Source organism: Homarus americanus, unplaced genomic scaffold, assembly GCF_018991925.1.
Source record: "Homarus americanus isolate GMGI-L3 unplaced genomic scaffold, GMGI_Hamer_2.0 scaffold30108, whole genome shotgun sequence".
In the NCBI taxonomy this organism is placed as follows: Eukaryota; Metazoa; Arthropoda; class Malacostraca; order Decapoda; family Nephropidae; genus Homarus; species Homarus americanus.
In genome coordinates this window covers 9,758,067-9,778,516 of record NW_024748109.1, presented here as the reverse complement: position 1 = coordinate 9,778,516, position 20,450 = coordinate 9,758,067, and the positions used below count along the sequence as shown (strand labels likewise).

Below are 20,450 nucleotides of genomic sequence, written 5' to 3'. Positions count from 1 at the left end.
TGACTCCCGCAAAACAGGAAAGATTCGCTTTAAATTAAAACATTGTCCTTAATTGTGGATGTCGCTTTAAATCAATAATCTTAAATTGAATCGTTTTAAATCAACGTTCTACTGTAGTTAGAGGGATTAGAATGATTACCCTTCTTCGGGGTGGGCTGAACCGAGGCATGCTTCCAAGTAGAAGGAAAAGTTTTGGTTTTGAGGCCAAGGGAAAAGAGGCAAGCAAACACGGGGGCCAGAATTTCAGCACACTCCCACGGAACATGAAAGGGTATTCCGTCCGGTCCATGCGCCTTGTTCACATCCAAACTGGATATCACACCAGCAACCCTACGAGTGGAGATTATAAGAAAGTGCATAGGTTCAGTAGGAGGAGTAGGAGGGATAGAGCTAGAATCGTTTAAGGTGGAGTTAGAGGAGAATAAGGTGCCAAAGAGATTGGTTTTATCAGGGGAAGAGTGTTGGCTATAGAGTTATCAGGTCAGAAGAGAGGAGGAAAAGAGGAAGTTCATAAGTTATTACACCTGTTTTTTGTTTAGAACCAAAAGGATTTACTAGAAGAAGAGTTCGTCAAGTCAGCAACCTTTCTTTTTATAAAATTTCGCTTGGCCCTACGAAGAATAACCTTAGTGATTCCCAGAAGTAATGAAAGAGGAGTGGGTAACAGGAGAAAGAGGTAGTTTCATCACTTGATACACCCTATCTCTCTCCCTACATGGAAGAGAACAGGAGTGATCAAACCATGATTGCAAAGTGAAAGTTTTGGTAAAAGATGGGATAAATACACTCATACCACCCTGTATAACCCCAGCAATGCTGTCCCAGGGAAAGTCGGAGAAGAATTCTCGCAAGGATTACCAGTTTGTCCTCCGATAGTGGCATAGTTGGCATTTAGAGGGGAGTGGGGGAGGTGGTCGTGCTCAGTTTGATTTCACAGAAATAAGATTGTGGTCAGAAGACCGTAAGGAGGCAGAAATTGAGTATGAATAGTGTGAAGGGTTAGAGGTAAAACAAAGATCAAGAATGTTAGCAAGTTGATCGTGTCGAACTGGAACACGTGTAGGGTGTTTAATTATTTGTTTCAGATCATTAAGTAAGGAAAAGGAGTGCCTCAGCTCCACCTGGGTCATCCCTTGTAGAGCCAAGCCACTCTCTGTGATGTACATTGAAATCTCCTAGGTAGAGGATCTCGGTGTTGGGGTGTATGGATAGCAACGACTCATGGCAAGAAGTGAGATAGTCAAAAAGTTCCAAATAGTTGGTAGAGTTGGGAAACAAAGAAAATTAGTCATACTGCAGTTTGTTTTTATTTACTGGTTTGGCAATACAGTATTTTTGTTGTAACTTATTTATTAGTATTTTTATTTATTCCTGACATTTACTGGTACTGTATGTATTATTTTAAGAAAACTATGGCTACAAGAGGAAAATACACAAGTTTTTCCTAAATGCATACTCTCTGCTTAAATGGGTAGTACATCTTATATCTCGTAAAATACGGTACTTGGCATGAACTGTGGAAATATTTACCAGTCACATATTCTTGGTGGTAATACAGTAGCTATACAAAATAATTTCCATGTGCAGTGTGGAGTTTCATATTGAAGTTTTATCTTTCCATTGTGGAAATTTAAAGATAGAAATATTCAACACAAATAGGAACAGCATTCAGCTACATGCTGATGCTTTCACAGCCAAAATACTGTACAGGGCTGCCTCACTTATCGCAAAGGTTATGGGCATGAACATTAAATAGATAAAGAAACGTCAATAACATAATTTCAAAAAACATCAATAACAAACACTTTTAGTTTATTAGACATATATGTTTATAAGTACAGTATACTTTACATGTTTGAATGTTTATGTGCGTAGGTGTGTGAGGTAGTTTTAAACGTAGACTGTTAATTTACCTCTGATGTGCTGTGTTTCTTGCTTGCTGTAGTTGGCATTAGGGGAGAGGGTGAAGGTTTACTTGGGTGAGAGGAGGCTGGGGTCATCAGCCACCTCACTCTCATCACCACTGCCAGGGTCGTCAGCCACCTAACTCATTATCGCTGTCAATTTGCACTGAAAGCTGTTGTTCTCCACCGGTTGAAGGCTGTGGTTTTACACTGGTCTTGAACAGCTGCCTAAAAGCTGTGTTAATAATAATAATAATAATAATAATAATTAACGGTTTATTGAAAGAGCTTGGCAGCCAGAAGGCTGAAAATATACAGTTACATATTTGGGGAATGGGTTACGAATTACAAATAATATACAAGTGACATAAGTGACACAAATAAGACATATAGTAACTTAGATGGGGATCAGCTCAAAATACAGTTCATTTCAACATAGTGACAGTGTAGGGAGCAGTGTTTACTGGGAGTGAATACACTGATTTATTACATGTTATTGATAATTTTTACAATGGTTGGGACTGGGCTGTTCTTATAGCGATCAGTTCGTGCACGTATGGGCTGGATGCGGTTGTGGTGTCGAACAGCAATTCTCGGACAGGGATCTCAGGTGGTAGTAGGGGCCGGTGTCGATGGTGTAGAAGCTTCTTACCAAATTTGCAGATGAGGTCGTGGTGATGGTCAGTGAGAGTCGAAAGGGTCAGTTTGTTGAGCTTCTTGATATGTGGAGTAGGAAGGGGAGATAATCTTGCATGCCCTCTTTTGCACTTTTTCTAGGTGTTTACGTTGTGTGGCATTTAGGGAGGAAGACCAGGTGGGGGAGGCATAGGTGAGCTTGGGAAGTATGAATGTTGTGTAACACTGAGGAGCTCGGTGCAGGAACTCCGAGGGACTTGAGTCGGCGGAGGAGGTGGAGACGGAAACTGGAGGATTTGACAACTTCACTGACGTGTGGTTTCCAATTTAGTTTGTTGTCTATGGTGACGCCGAGGAGCTTCGTGGAATCTACAACCTGGAGTGTGTTCGGACCTAGGGTAATGGAAGGAGGTGGGACAATGTCGGAGGAGAGGTTGATGTGCATAACCATTGTCTTGGTATGGTTGATGGTGACATGGTTGTTGGTGGCCCAGTTTTGGAGACTGTTCAATAAATCCTGAAGGGCGGTATAGTTGGGAGCGGAATTGTTGACGCTGATCCCAATGGTGGAGTCGTCGACATATTTCCAGCGAGCAGGGGCTTCTCTTAGGGCATCATTGATGAGCATAAGGAAGCAGAGTGGTCCCATCTTGGTGCCTTGGGGGACGCCACAGGTGAGTGACTGAAAGGTGGAGACAGCCCCTCGGAAGCGTACAGCTTGGCGTCGGTCACTGAGGAAGTCTGTAAGCCATGGTATGAGACTTCTCCGAAGCCCGAGGTCAATAGCTTTGTTTATGATTATATTGTGGTCGACTAGGTCGAACGCTTTAGTGAAATCAATGAAGGCGACAGCTACAGACGTTTTTCGTTTCTCGAGATGGCGGTATATGTAATCGAGAAAGCTGACAAGACAGTGAGTGGTGGAGGAAGTTTTCATGTTGCCAAATTGCTGAGGGTCTACGACTCCTGCAATATCAGCATAAGCCCAGTCAAACACAAAACTTTCACAGATTAGGCTGGGTATTGGGGTGATTGCAATAGGTCGTAGCTGATTTAAGGATTGTGGGCTGGTTGACTTGGGCACTGGTGTTCTGTTTGGATGTACGTGGGGTGGTTGGTGCACTGGGGGTTGAAGGTTTGGCCGTGATAAATGCATCAAGAGTCATTTGTTGTGCATTCTTCCTCTTCTCCTCAAGCACCTCGTAGTATGCTCGTATGTCTTTCTTGACATTGCAGATAATAGTGAAACTTCGGTCAACATTAGTGTCCATTTCTAATGCCGTATCCATCGCCATCTCAAATGAAGAAATAAGCTTCCTTGGGTTCTGTACAGTGAGGAGTTGTGTTGGAGTTTCATCTGCATTTTCTCCCGTTGCAAGTGGCACTTCTTCCTGCTGAAGCCTCTCCAGTTCTGTCAGGTCTTCATTGTGAGAGTCGAGGAGGTCTTCTGCGTCATTCACTTCATCGAATCCAGCCTTCTTTGCAAGAGTCACAATAGTCTTCCTTATTGCAGGCACTGAAAAGAAACCAACGGAGTTGTGCACACACACTCGGGCCACAGCTTACGCCACACACTGTTCATGTTCTGTTGTGTTATTGCCTTCCATGAATCACTGATGTTTTTTATGGCTTTCCTGATGTTGTCGCGTTTTTTCCCAAACTCCCGGATTGTAGGTTTCCCTTCTCCTTTGGTCCCCTCAATCAGCTGCTCCATGATACGCTGAGTGTAGAGCGCCTTGAATGTAGAGATGACGCCCTGGTACATGGGTTCAAAATTTTTGCTCGTAAAAATTTGCGATTAAACGGGGCAGATAAACAGGGTTACGAATACCGAGGCTATGAATAACGGGGTTTGCCTGTACAGTACTGTAGTGTACTAGATTGCAAACCCTGGTAATTAGGGGGTAGAAATACAGTACTGTACAGTATATTGTATACTTTTCTTGCAATTTTATGTTTATACTGTACTATATTTTTAGTGTATGGTAAGTGACATGCTCAGTAGATGTTATTATGCAGTAAATCTTGTCACAGATAATCATATACCGGTACAGTACTGTGTGTCATTGAAACTGTTTATTTATTTCAGAATAGGAAAGATGTCGAAGCTCCCAACTTCTGCCAGCACTCTCAGGTTGCCTCAGCCTTCACGATTAAAGCCTCCAGGTTCACCTATGAAGCGACAGGCCAGTATCAGTAATATAATTTCATCGCCAGAGAAGAAAATCAAACTTAGTTCATCCATGAGCTCCAATGGTAAGAGATGTAGATGGACTTGGTTGAACATTTTGGATTTACAGGTTTTGAAGGCCCATGAACAATGGTGCAGTCCAATTATATGTACAGGTAGACCACAAGTTATGGATTTTCAAAGATATGAATTTTTTTTTTTTCCATTGCATCGATTATAATCGATGCAATGATGAAAACCCTGGAATTATGAATACCTTTTGTAAGATGCTAAGGTGCTGCCCATACAGGTATCTGGGAGAATTTTGTGTTGAACAAGTACCAGAAACAATAATGTCTTGATTCTTGATGTGTGTAGACTTCATTGTTTTTAGAGATTGTCATGTATGTTCTGTAAAAAGCTATTAGTTGGGGAAACTAGATTATTTTACACCGTGCAGTATATTTTTAAGTATCTTTCTAGTAACCACACATCCATCACCACCCTGATGCACCATTACTTTAAGCACAGCCACCACAGTTTCTTGTAAGTAGAATATATTATTACAAGTAACCCTTGAGATACGATGGGGTTACGTTCCTGAAAAACCCATCACTAGGTGAAGCATCGTAAATAGGGAGCATTATAACTTGGGGTTCATTGGGATACATTCCCAGCCATGTATCACCGACAAAAAATTTCTTACAATACCACTATCAGTATAAATCAAGTGAACAACACTCATTACATCATATTGCATAAGTTTGGTCATCATCACATGTCCCCTTTGAGGCTAAGGGGACTCCTGTAGATGAAGTGGAGACGTCACTCTGACTCCCACACAGCCGCTGGGGTGTCTCATGCTGCTTAACAATGTCAAGCTTTACCGCAGACACACAGTTGTCTTGGATGCCTTGGCCTTCCCAGACATTTTCAAAGTTACACTGCTCATTTCAGTCACCAAAAACAGAGCAAAAGCTTTTGTCACAGTCACCATAATGCAGTTCAATCTAAATGTTAGTGCTGTCCTCTCACTATATAAGAAAAAACATTGATGATAAGTACAATGTACAATGCTGGCCGATAATCGTGGAGCTGTAGTGTGGCCGTGTGTCGGCGCATGGGTAGGCTGACGAGTGAAGGTAGAGATGCGTGGTGCATAGGATTATCTATTGTTTCCTTATAAAATATTACTTACTTAATGTAGAAAAATATAATTTGCACTGCTAGAGTTCTTGCAATGCAGTGATTAATTTGAGTATAAACAACCCATAGTTTGCACTAGGTATTGTTAAAGGAAGTTGTTTTGATCATATATAGTAAGATGGTGTTAATTTATAACCATAGTTAAAGTGAAATATCGCATCTCGGAATATTGTATCTCGAGGGTTACCTGTATTTAGATTAAACTCATTAGTGTTGCGTGTACTTTACAGTTATGACTTGCAGTATTTGTGTGCAGAATTACAGTATTGTTTCCATAAAAAGTGCTTAAAATCATGTTTAGTGTCATATTCTTATCTGTTGGAATTCTTTTTTTCCTAGGAACGTTTTTCCCACTGTATACCGGTAATGGTTGTCAATGGGAAAATAGGCTTTGATTGATTGATTTTTTATTGCTAGGTTGTTTTCAGGAATGCAACTCTTCTGTAAATCAAGATCTACCTGTATACAGTAGGGTCGGGATATATCGCGAGATAGGATCCAACGATGTTCGCTGTACAGTACTGTATACTAAATTGGGATATATAATTACATGTAATCAATGGGGGAAATAGGGTTAGTCTCTGGAGGCCAATAAAAGTGACTAAACTTGACTTAACGAGTTTATTTTCTTACTAACTAAAGCACCAATGAACACTAGACTCGGGAAGAACAGGCTGTTTCAATGTCAAGGAATACCAGACTTGGCAGCTGACGCACCATTCTGGGAACACCAGACTCAGCAGCAGAAGCCACACTGCCACCCTCACTTGACAATCCCACACCTCCATGAACGAGCAAACCAAAAAGATTAGTTACAGAATTAAATCTTTTCCATTAAGCTTTCCAGTCTCTTCACTTCACTTTTCATGTAACTAGCAACCCGTTTACATTCACCTTAGAAGTCGTAATCTGCAGCAGAGGTGGCTGCTGACTCGTCACTCACTCAGAAAGACTGAGCGGGCGGACGAGCGTGAATGCATGGGTGAGCAGCCACGGTGGCACCTCTAGTGAGCAAATAACGCATTTGTTTACCATGGTGGTACATTTGAAATATTTCTTGCCCGATTTACCTCACGAAATAAATAAATTTATCGCTATATATCGGAAAATCTCGATAATTTTGGTAGTCGCGATATATCCCGAACCTACTGTAGTAAAACCAAGTTAGTCCAAACTTACTTAGGGGAGGTAAGGACGGAAGTATAAGATGAAAGTCTAACTTATAAAAAGAAAAAAGACAATACACAAGGAAATGAATGTTTATTATCTTTTTACAGCCATTTTCAATGCTTGCATGGGTTAACCACAGTTACCTTATGGCAGGGGTGTCAAACTCATTTGCTACGGCAGGCCAGATTTAATACGAGTACACACTATGCGGGCCATGTAGCATAATGGACGAGTTGTCGGTCTGAATTTTTTCATAAGATGGCAGGTCACTGGGTAGAGAAAATGCTTAAATTCACCATGGTAATGATATTTTAAAATGAATTGGGTCAAAAAGTGTAAAAAAAATAAGGGTTAAAGTAGCTAAAAAGTCACGTGTTGAATTATTATTGCCTGACCTCGGTTGGTCTGGCAAAACGGATAATCTGGCAAGGTTTTGGAACCAAGGGTGCCGGAAAATTGGTGGTGTACCTGTATTTACTTGCTGGTTGCCAAAATGATACAAAAGACGGATAACTCCAACGTGGAAGTTTTCATCACTGTTCTCTATTTCATGTCTGAAAAATGTAAGTTTTTGTCATTGATGTCTATATTTAATGTTGTGGAAGGACTAGGGATGACCACGGCCAAGGGATGATCAGATGACAGAGGTAATTTAACGTGCTTCTTAGCTGGAGGGCAGAGTTCTTGATAATACTCTACTATCATAAAGACATCTACTTTTGGTAAATTTCTTTCATCTGCCTTGATGAACCCTGGAAGTAGTTGTCCAACCTTCTCGGCTGATCGGTTCTGTAAATAAATAAATATTAGATAATTGTGCTTCACTGTGCAATACAGTAATGCTATACAGGTATTGAATATATAAATACTACGAAGCACATCTAATTCAGTGGGTATTAGCTGCTCCTACTACAAATTTCTTAGTACAGGTACGTATAAACATTCCAAACAATATTGGTATTATTTTGGTTTTGGTCATCTGGGTAACCTTAAGATTCTAACTATGGGATTAAGTACTTTAAACAATAAGACATATACAGTGGGGTATGCTATAACGAATCTAATTGGTTCCAGAACCTCGTTCGTTATAGCATTCGTTCGTTATAGGATTAATCCGTTCCAGGCCCCCAAATACAACCACTTAACACTGAAAAAATTCTGTGGAAAATGTAAAAAATACGATACTTTATCTTACCTTAGTGTTGTTTAGCATGCAGGACAGGAGGCAGAGGGGGAGGGGGGAGGAGAGAATTATGGAGAAGAGGTGGAAGGAGAGGAGTCATCCTTCCTAGCCCTCTTTGGTGACTGTCTCACAGGCACTTTGTCTGTAGGTTCTTTTGTTACCTTTGTAAAGAAGGAATCCAGGGTTGGCTGCTTCAACCTTGATTTCTGGACCTTCCAAAAGTAGTTCATAACATTGTTATTAAACACACTGATGGTCTTTTGTACAGAACCAACATCAGGATGATAATCCTCAGCAAGTTTGGAATGATGCGGCTTTCCTCCTTGTCCTCCTCCCCTGACTCCTCAGAAGCTAAGCTCTGCTTCCGTGTCTCATTTTCCTCTTTGTGAAGCTCAAGCAGCTCCTCAGTGGACAGTTCCTTACTGTGCTCTTCCACCAACTCCTCAACATCATCATCATCCACTTCCAGGCCCATAGAATTGCCCAGAGACACAATTTCATGAACAACAGCCTCTTCTTCTAACTCTTCGAAGCCTTCAAAGTCTCTTTGAAGCACACATTCAGGCCACAATGGCCTCCAAGCAGCACAAAGACACCTCACAGTAACCTCTTTCCAGGCTGAGGTAATTAAAAAAACAGCGTCTGCTATATTGAAGTGACTTCCAAAATTCCTTCAAGCTAACATTACTGGAAGAAGTGGACGCAAAACATTTTCTAAACAGTGCCTTTGTGTACAGCTTCTTAAAGTTAGAAATTACCTGTTGATCCATGGGCTGGATGAGAGGTGTTGTGTTGGGTGGCAAGAAGTGCACAGTGATGAAGTTGAACTCCTCTGGCAATTCAACCATCAAATTAGGAGGGTGAGCTGGTGCATTGTCCATCACCAACAAAGCTTTCAGTGGAAGATTATTCTCCCTGAGGTATTCCCGAACACTGGGTCCAAACACCTCAGTCACCCACTCACAGAAAAGCCTCCTGGTCACCCAAGCCTTTTGGTTTGACCGCCACATAATGCCAAGGCTTTTCTTCCTAATGTTTTTGAAAGCTCTGGGGTTTTCTGCATGGTACACAAGGAGTGGTTTTATCTTGCAGTCACCAGAAGCATTATCACAAACAAGGAGGGTAAGCCTGTCTTTCATTGGCTTATGGCCAGGGACAGAAGTTTCCTCCTTGGTAATGTATGTACGGCGAGGCATTTTTTTCCAAAAAAGTCCAGTTTCATCACAGTTGAATACCTGCTGAGAAACAAAGCCTCCCTCTTTAATAATATTTAAAAAATGTCATGGTGTTCCTTAGCTGCTTCCTTATCTGCACTAGCAGCATCACCATGTCTCACAACACTATGTATTTTATTTCTCCTTCTGAAACCAGTAAACCACCCCTTGGTACCCCTAAACACTGGCACATCACTATCACTTGCACTGGGAGTCTTGGCTTTAAGGTCCTCAAACAACTGTCTGGCCTTCTCACAAATTATAGCTTCACTAATGCTATCACCTGCCATTTCTTTCTCCTCAATCACATTATGCCTTGCTTTGCTATGTCTAGAGATTCCCTTAGCCACTTGCACAGTTTTCAACTCCTCTTTATTCTTCAAAATTGTATATATAGTCGATTTAGCCATCCCATATTCATCACTAAGTTTCTCAATGCTTGTTCCATTCTCTTGTTTCTTTATGATTTCTTAATAAGTTTCAAGAGTTATGAGCTTTCTCACTCGCTTTGGACGATTCATTGTTACTATTGTACACTTGTATAACAAAATATTTATACAAATAACACGAATTTCCACATCAAAAGACGAAATTTCAACAATAACAGTGGTGCACTGGCTACACAATGAGACAAAGATGGCACCTGACGCTCTTGTTGTGAGCCGTGGTACAACAATATTCATGCGCCAGACGAAATAATCCCGTATTCATCGGCGTTCGTTGTAGGAGTTGCGTTCGTTATAACATTCTCAATTTTATGGGTAAAACCGTTTGTTATAGGAATGTTCGTAGTAGAATCCGTTCGTTATAGCATACCCCACTGTAAAGTGTTTGTGTTACACAAACTTTGAAAAAATTTTCCAGTAGGTTTAGAAGAGGCCAAGATCTGGTTGAGCCTTGATTGAAACAAAACACTGCCGCTCTGTTGTCCATGTCAAACAGAATCGTCATGTTTTTGAAATTTGTGTTTGCCAACAAAAAGAATAGGACTACTGCTAATTCTTTTATGTTTATGTGTTTGTCCCAAAGGGAGTTGCTCAACTTCCCTTGACGGAACTCACCTTTTGAGGAATCGTATCCCCATCCTATTTCGGACGCGTCCGTACAAATGACCAAGTCTGTTTGAGAGGGAATCCAGTGATATGAACCGATTAGATTATCCAAATTTTTCCACCAAGACGGAAGATTCTTGATCTGAATAGAGAGAGAAGCAAAATTTCTGTTTCTGTAAAGCAAATTCAACAGACCCAGTAGTTTTTCCCAATCGTGCCAAGAAACCTCTTTCTTTACACAAAAGGCTTCTACTTGGTTTATCACATCTGTTACCTTTGCTCCTGGTAGACTGACTGACTGCTGAAATGTGTTTCAATGGAGACCTAACCAATCCAATTTCTGACATAGTGTGAGATTGGATTTGACCTGGTTTATTTTTAATCCTAGGTTTTGAACTAGTACTTGTGTACGTTGGGTCGCCCTTTGACAATCTTCGAAAAAGTTTCCCACTATCAGCCAGTCGTCTAGATAAGCAAAAGTTCTTATGCCCTCCTTCTCAAGTATCTGTCTGGGGATGTTTGCCAGTTTTGTAAAGACTTTTGGTGCAATTTTCAGGCCGAATGGCATCGCTGTGAATTGATAACTTACATCCCCCACTGTGAATATTAGAAACTTTCTGTACCTGGGAGCATCAGGCACGTGAAATAGGCATCTTTGAGATCCACTTTTGAGATTCAAGCATTGGGCGGAAGTAGATGCATCTTGAAACTTGTTTTGGTAATGAACTTGTTCAGGACTGAAAGATCTAAAATCCACCTCAAGTTGTCGCTGCCTTTCTTGGGAACTGGGAATAGGCGAGACATGAAACATCTCTCTGACTGCAACAGTTCTATCACACCTCTGTTTAACAGTTGAATTACAAATTCTGTGAGTAAGGGGGTTGATTTTTAACCCCTTTTTGGTAACACTAGTGGAGGGTGCCTCAACCAAGTCCATGTGAGGCCCTCTTTGATTGTCTTGTAAGCCCATAAGGAAGAAGTCCACCTGATTTCCCAACCCCCTAGATGACCCAGCTGTCTGGCTTCATTGGGAGGGAGTGGTTGTTGATGTGGTGGAATAAGGTCTCCTTCCACTTCTGAACAAACGGTCACCCCTACTACGTCTTGAATTGTTTCCTCATCTAAAGTTTCCTCTAGGTTGATAACTGAACCTAGCAGCTGGTCCCGTTCCCCTGTTAAATCTTCCTCTTTTAAATTTCCGAAAGGTCTTAGGACTCCTGGGAACAGTAATATTAATAGCGTACTCAACAGCTGATCTATACTTAACTAATGTTTGTTCATCAAACAAGGCAGGAGAAAGAGAGGAAGAACATAGCAATAAATAAGCACTACCACTTGAAGCATTCTTAGTGGCTTGCTTCCTTAGCTGAACCTTTAGTTTTAGGGCTTTCAACAACATTTCCAAAAATGAGTTGTACAGAGAGTATGGAATCCCTTGTATAGCAGCAGCAAAACATGTGTCTACTTCTGAACTGTCCTCATAGTCCAGCACAAACTTAGTCAATAACTGACACATCATAATTGCAGACCAAATATCCGTTGCCAACTTCATAAATTTGAACTCTTCGGGCAACAGTGCAGAAGCAACTGGTTTCAAATTTATTTCATAACTTATATCAGCATATTTTGGAGCCGACAAATACTGGGAAAGATCATATAAGGAACTCTTTTTGTCATTAGCTGATTGGCAGTCGACATCAGCTTGTTTCCACTCATAGTAACCAAGACTTTTGTCCCAGGTGGAAGTGGTTGCCAAAATGGGGACAGGATGAAGTCAGTCTCAGCAGGTTCTCCCTGCTCTGGTAACTGAACACTATGATTTGAGCCAGCTTCCTCATCCCGATCCTGGAATCCACTAAAATCAGACTGACTAGGTTGTGGTTCTTGTAATCTTCCTACTGCCTCATTATCTAGAATATCCAATAACCTACTTTTCTTAGCAGAAGTAGGTTGGTCTAATTGGGGATTAAGTCTCTTACTTATCACCCATAATTCTAAACTTTCTGCCAACTTGGGATCTTTCCAGTGTTTTACATTTAGAAATTTACTCTTCAAGGCCTTATTCCACCTACCCTGTATTTTTAAGTTGGATTTGCAATAATTCTCTCTTATCTCCTGCAGCTTGATAAATTTAAAATTTTTTATCGTAACAGACTGCACAATCCAATGATAAAAACATGTTGGCCGAGACACTCGATTTCTTCACCGTGCTAAGATGTATAAATGCCGTATATAAAATCCTCATGGCACTTAGTATTTCAGCTATTACAACACAAATTAGCGGAGCCTTCTTTGTGTGTATTTACAGCTGATTCGCCAAGCAAGAAGATGATGGTAGCAATGCGTGTGATGGAGGGTGCGGGAGGAGGTTTTGAGAATTGCAATTAAATGCCAGGTAGCGATGTGTCCTAATATTATGTATTAAGTAATTATTAGATGTTTTAATTGCCTGTATGTTGGCCTTGCGAGTTATTGATAGGCATTAACATACCTAGGTTTAAAGCTAGACGTTACATTCTGGGTTGAACAAAAGAAAACATAGTCTGCATGTCTAAGTACAGGGATGAACAAAACTTAAAATTTATCCAATATATCCTATCTCGAATCTATGCATCGAAATGCTGATGGTAGTTAAAATAAAATATTACCTGTTAATATAAAGATGATATATCCCAATGCATCCTCAAAACAAAGTCCGTACAATGTCACTACTTCTAAAGTGACTTGTATCTCCATCTAGTGCTGATATACTCTGTAAATGCACTGGAAAGAAAAAAGTCTACCAGGTAAGAATACATGACAGCTGAGCTGGTGTGAACACGGGAGTTTTTTATGTCTGTAAGCTGCTCTTCACGGCACATTTCTTCACTTACGAAATGTCCATGACTTAGGCCATGAAAAAAACCACCCTTAAAACTTACCTGAACGTGGCATTTGGGATCTGAAGAGGCCATCGTTTGTACTACCACCAAGTCCTGACTGTCGCGGTGAGTTTCTTGGAGAGCGTCGTCTGTGGGGAAACTGGTGACGTCATTGCAAATGGTGGCCTTGTTTCTAGAGAAATATGCTTATTATAAATTATATATACCGTATCACTATGAACGTTGAACGTGGCAGAGTTTATTTCTTATGTTTACTCAGAACCGACAACTCGTCCATTATGAGCACTTTGCATTCTCCTTTTTGGGGAGTAGTGCGGCAAAATACGGGAGGTGGATACAGGAACAGGACTAGAGGCACTGGCAGCTGAGGGGCGAGCACAAAGCTCTTAAAAAAAAAAAAAAAAACCTGCTTGTGTTATGTGTTGTATAATATATAGTTACCTTGATTAGTCTTATTGCTTGCTACTGTTGCTCCCTGATACTTGGCACCTCTTGGTATGGACCAATGCATCAAAGTTTGGAGCTAATGACTTATTGCAGTAACCTTCAGTATTGAATTCAGGTGCGCGTCAGTAAGTTGAGAATGAAGCCGAGATTTGTTATGTTCATTACAGAAAAAGAGCTGTTCACAAACATATTTACTTCCTAACATGGACATAATCTTTGAGGCAACACGCATAATCCTGGGATAATTTGGTCCCACATATTGATAAAATGTGCCAACATCGACACTCGAAAACTTGTTCCTCAAAACAAAATCACACTGGAGCTCAATTATTTATAACTGAAGATGTTCTGGTACCTCATTAACACTGACAGAGAATGGGTTCTGAAGAAAGGAAAATCTTTCTCAAGATATTTAAAGTCAGCAAATCTTTCTTGGAACTCATTCCTTAACTTGGAAATATTGATGCAGTACTTTTCTGTGTTGGTATCAACATGAAGCTCAGTTGTGCCTTGCAGGGAGTTTAAGGTTTGGAAAGTGTGTAAGATTACTCTGCAAGTTGCCTTTCACAAATGTGCAGTTTCATCTCAAAGGCACAATTGCAGTCATAAAACTCTGTTACCAATTTATTGCATCCTTGCATCTTTGTGTTCAGGTAATTTAAGTGCTGTGTATTATCCACCATGAAAACCAGATTTTGAACCCTTTCATTATCTTTCAATTTATGCACATCCTCTCCTTTCTGTTCCATAAACATCTGCATTTCACTACCCAATTCATTATATCGCTTCGGTACGACTCTCCAACTTAGCTAGCAAGCATCAGTGTGATATGGCAGTCCGTGTGTGTTCTCATTTTCTTCCAAAAAGCAGTTGAACTGTCCTTGGTTCAGACCTCGTGCTCGTATAAAGTTCACTGTCATTATAACGACATCCATGACATCTGTAATGTTTTACTGCACAACACTTCTCGGTGTATAATGCAATGCAAATTATGAAATTGGTGGTTTGGGTTCACAGATAGTAGTTTTTCCTTTAATTTCATTACCATGCTAACTTTTCTACCCACCATTTGCAGTGCTCCATCTGTAGCCAGACACACAGTTTGTACCCAGTCAACACTTAATTTATCCAGTGCTCCTACCAAACTCACAAAGATGTCTTCACCTGTTGTTGTTCCTTTCATTGGTACCAGTTCCACAAATTCTTCTGTAACTGTATATTTTCATTCACACCACGTATAAAAACTGCAAGTTGTGCTACATCAGTTATAGCGGTACTTTCATCAATTGCAACAGAAAATGCAGTAAAGGGCTTAACTTGACTGTTAATATTCTCTGATAATTCATTAATTCTTTCTGCAACTGTATTTCTTGAGAGGCTAATGTTTGCAAATGCTTGAAAATTTTCTGGGCAAATATCTTCTGAAGCTATCAGCATACATGTCTTTATAAAGTTCCCTTCAGAAAAAGGCTTCGATGACACAGCTATTTCATGGGCAATCCTGTAACTTGCCTTAACTGCAGCATCATTCACTGCTGCTTTTTCGATGATTGCTCCAACTCTTTAACTTTTTCTTCATATAACTTGCCACTATGTTTATTATACTTCCGAGCATGGTTAGTGTCATAATGCCTTCGAATGTTATAATCTTTGTGAGCAGCTACCTGTTGCTTACCAATCAAACATATTGGTTTTCCATTCTTTTCAACCAAAAAAAATACACGATTTTTTACCTTTCCTCTACCACCCTATGCTCGTCAATAATTGTTCTTTTCTTTGATATCATGATTTTGGGCTCAAAAGTAAAAACAATGGATTCTGTTTCTGATATTTGCAACGCTCCAACCGCCTTGAGCGACTGTACAGGACTTGTACCCGTGTGACTGCTCAAGTGAGAGCCCGCAGCATCAGAGCTAATACCGGTACGTGGCCAGTGGTTGTTCCATCTCACAACTCGTACAGTGGCATGCTTAGAACCACAATTAACCATTAAAACTATCTCAAATTGATCTTTCATTGGTGATGTTGCACTGAGTATTTTATTCTAGGAAACACCAGATGATTTTATTCAGCTGAGGGAAACCCCCACTAGTCAAAGGGCTAACAACACATTTAGCAGGTCGTTGCTCTAGCACCAGATATGTACTGGACAGAGATTCATAAAGCATCCTACAAGCACTTGCCTTTAAACAGACCTAATAGAATAAATAAAGTCAATAGACTAAAAGAGTATTATCCGATACAAATAGTCTTAACTTTTTACTTCAAGTGCTACTGTCTTAGGCTCTTAGCTGTTCAAGGTGCAGCTGGAGCAGCCAGCGGACTGTGGGCCGCATGTAAGAGGGTGTCGGGCTGCATGTTTGACACCCTTGCTGTATGGCCTCTTTTTTTTTTTTTTTAGTCTCTTGTCAGGTTCCTAATTCTAATGTCATTTCTTATAATCTATCCCCATGTCATTTTTGGCCTACCCTTGGCTCTCCCTCCTTTCCACATTTAAGCTCATGCACCTCTTGACCCAATTGGTCTTATCCTTTCTCTCCAGATATTCAAACCATCTCAATCTGCCTCTTTTTATGATTTCACCATCACCGGTACTCTCAATACTCAGTCGCCCTCTTAGCTCTGAACAAGGCCTCCTGTCCATCTCACCATTCTCATTTCAGCTCACTCAAGTCTACTTATCTTAGACTACAACATCACACTTATCACACCAGCCACATTCATTCTTCCTTTCACTCAGAGGGAAGGTCCTCTTGCCATTAATAAAGGCAGCAGCTCACCAAACTTTCTCAAGCCACTTTTGCCACTTGCAACTGAACAGGCTTCAGCACCCACACTGGCTCTGATCATGTCATCCAGGTAACAGAACTCATTGACACAGACCAGGGACATATCCCCAATGTTGAGATTATCTAGCTTTTTCTATGGGCTCATGGTTACCCTCACATTCAGAACACTTAAAGTCAACAACATCCCACAGTCTACGATCTACTTCACTGCACCACTTGTGAACCCACCTTCCACACTCATATTATTATGAATCATAATAAAACTGTAAAATTCAAAGCAATATTACTTTATTGTATTAACTTCAAACTTTTTAAAAGATCAAACATTATTTGAATTGTTCTGCACATGACTCATGTAAAAAATTTCCAGTTGCATATCCTTTGGTTATTTCAAAGTAATTTTTGCTGACAGTGCACTGACATTAAACTGTAAAGCAAACTGCTTTACAGTTATATTTTATTTTATTTATTTTTTATATTCCCCTATATAATATCAGGCACTTTTTGTTGCAATATGGTGAACTCCAAAGACTCCATTTTCAGGTATCTTTGTTATTTTTAAATTTTCTGCAGCATTTATATGTTTTCTTTTATTTTCACCCTTTTTCACCTCTGGACCCATTTTAAACATACAGGTATACAGTACAGGTAAACTTTTATTTGCGATGGGGTTAGGTTTCTGAGAACCCCATCGCAGGTCGAAATATCATAAATCAGGTTCATTGTAACATGGGGTTCAATGGGATAGGTTCCTGGCCAGTCAGACACTCACGTGTATAAAAAAAGTCATTGATAACTACTAGCATTACAACACAATTAAACAACTCACTACATCATTATGAACAAGTGTGATTGACAGTACTGGTCGTCATCACATGTCCTCTTCAAGGCTAAGGGGACTCGTAAGGTGGACTGGAGACATCAACCTGAGTCCCACACAGACTTTGGATAGTCTGAAGAGTGGGGACTGGAGGTGTAGCCTTTGTCTTGGCTTTAAAGATGGTGAGAAAAACAATTGCCACACATTTTCAGTTACACTGCTAATAATAATGGGGATTCAATTTTTTTAATAAAAAAAAAAATGTAAGAAATGTTGTGATGGAGATTTGGTGGGGGATTAGTGGGTCTCATGTTACTGACCTGACCTGATCAGTGTTAGCTGGAGGTGGGGTGGTCTCATGCAATTTCAGGTCTCCCAGTGTCAGAGTGGATAAGTGGGTCTCATGACCTGAAGATGTCTTAAGTAAAGATGAAAGCTAAATAACAAATATATTTATGGTTAGTAAAAAAGTGTGTAAACTTTTATTCACAACAGCTGGTCTAATTGTGTTAGAGAAATAAGTGTGAGGCAGCAGTGGTGAGATGCAATGGGTAGGTGGAAGGGACAAGACTCTTGCCCCCCAATTAACTGCATTCTTTTCCTTCCTCCCTCCACCACCATAAGAACATAAGAATGGAGGAAACTGCAGCAGGCCTATTGGCCCATACTGGGCAGTCCCATTTACTCCCAACCCCTATCGCTCATAATATCCATCCAACCTGTGTTTGCAACCATTCAGTGTATTTGAGTTAATGCTGATATTTGGTAACTTGTTCCACTCATCCACTACTCTATTTCCATACCATTGTTTACCTATGTCGCGCCTAAATCTAAATTTGTCTAATTTAAAACCATTGCTACGAGTTCGTTCCTGGTTGGATAATATAAGTACCTTTGTTATATCACCTTTGTTTAGCCTTGAATTCTATTTATGCACCTCGATCATATCGCCCCTCACTCTATGTCTCTCGATGGAGTGCAAATTCAGATGCTTTAATCTGTCTCTGTACTCAAGGTTCCTAATGACCGGTATGAGTCTTGTCATCCTCCTCTATATGCTTTTTAGCGAATAGCATCTGTCCTAATTCTGTTAGAGAGATGAATTTGATACCACAATGATCTTGAATAAATACTCTACAAGACTGTTTCAATAAACGAGCCTTAAACAAAATATTTTGACAAAATGTAAGTGATGGGGGGGACTCGGTTCTTTTATGAACAAGCATATGAAATGTTGGCACTGGCGTCTATAAAATTAGTTCTAATTAAGTTAGAAACACAACTTTTTACTAAAATAAGCCTGATTAAGTTATCTAAAATTTGGTTAAATAAATATATTTAAAAAACTATTTAAGTGATATGGGTGTGTGGATCTGTGTGTCACAGTGTACTGGGGAAAGTTTTCCCGAGTCTAAGCGACGCATCTCGCACAGACAGACACAAGAGTTGTATTTATTTATGCAAACACCACTGTACATGTACAATATACTGTATTATAAACAAAATTATGTACATTAGTACTGCCATCCTGAGCCTACAATAGGAGTACAGTATACTGTCCAATCTCCTGAATGTAATACATAACTGGAATCACTTTTTGACATTTAACTCTTGTGATGGAGGTGTGGTAGGAGATTAGTGGGTCTCATGATAGTGATGTGATCTGATGCAATGTCAGGTCCACCCATTGTATATAAACACTTCTCTCATTTGCAGTTGAGGTAGGGTGGGGGATTAGTGGTCTCATATTACTGACCTGATGCACTTCTGCATATTTCTTCCTTTGTTGACAGTGACTACCTAACATTCTGCTGTTTACAGGAAAGATGTCTTCACTTCTGAATTAAGATAGATTTAACCAGCTTTATTCCTTTTTTTTTTATCTGCTGGAGTTAATGTAGATTTGTGTTGTTTATTATCTCTCTTGTGAGAAGAACCAATTTTTTTAATTGTATAAATAAGGGAAATGCACCTAGTAATTTTACCAATTTTCCAAATTTTGAATAGATTCTGAAGACTCTCTACCGGTATTTAAAATGCGACCCCCTGTGAAACGGGCTGGCGCGCCGCCAGCTGTAGCTTCTCACAGGCTTCGTAGGTAAGTTACAAAAAATATTATTTTTATAGAGTATATTACTGGTATACACCAGAGCCTCAACATTCATGAAGGATAGGTTCCTGTGATGCTTGCGAATGTAAAATTTCACATATAACAGTCTTTAGTACACTTTGGTACCTTTAATATCATACCTTAAATTAGGGATCAAATGCAAAAAAAAAAAAAATCATAGATCCCAAAAAGAATTTACGTAAACCCTCTAATACCACACAGCTACGTACAGTCATAAGTGTAATATCAACTTTATGGGAGCAAAAAAATTACTGGAGTTGATTTACTTATGTACCTGTATATAAAGTGTACTTTTCTTACCTTATAATGAGCAGCTGCTGTAGATATTACTGCTCCTTTAAGATCTCTGAACTGGGATCATGTAGAATGTCAGATGAAGGGCTGGCAGGTAAGGAAGCTGTATTGGTTGAATGAAGTGAAGAGGCAGGCCGTGAGCGTGGGAGGGGGTATGAAGACAATGCCGGGCTGGTTGGTGAGAAGAGACAGGAGTGGAGGGAGGGAGGGGTGGATGTCGGCCTTAAAAGTATTGTGATTGTCTGTGTTTCGTTTTTAGTTCTTTATAGATTTCTTGGTAAGGTTACCAAGCATTCACAATATTCCATTTTACTTTGATGCCTAACTCCATTGGTGGTTCATAGTGTTTGACTCATTCACTCCAAATGCACAGCCAACAGCTGATGCACTCCTGCTGCTAGCGAGTTAATCCAATACAGTACTTAAATTTTTCGTGTAAAAGTCATCACTTTCTTCACTCTTTGCACCAGATGCACTACCACCAGTTAATAGCCTTTTGGGAGCCATGACCAAGTTATTATTGAAGTTAGACTTGCTCGGGAGGAGGAAGGA

At 40.1% G+C, this 20,450-nt stretch overlaps 1 protein-coding gene across 1 annotated transcript in view; it reads left to right on the top strand.

The window, feature by feature from the left end:
• Positions 1-20,450, top strand: part of LOC121880046 (kinesin-like protein KIFC1) — a 141,763-nt gene that overhangs the window by 10,831 nt on the left and 110,482 nt on the right. The window contains exons 2-3 of the mRNA XM_042387045.1: positions 4,630-4,796; positions 19,481-19,571. Of these exons, the coding sequence (XP_042242979.1) occupies positions 4,640-4,796; positions 19,481-19,571 (248 nt within the window). The 5' untranslated portion in view covers positions 4,630-4,639. The remainder of the gene's footprint in view (positions 1-4,629; positions 4,797-19,480; positions 19,572-20,450) is intronic.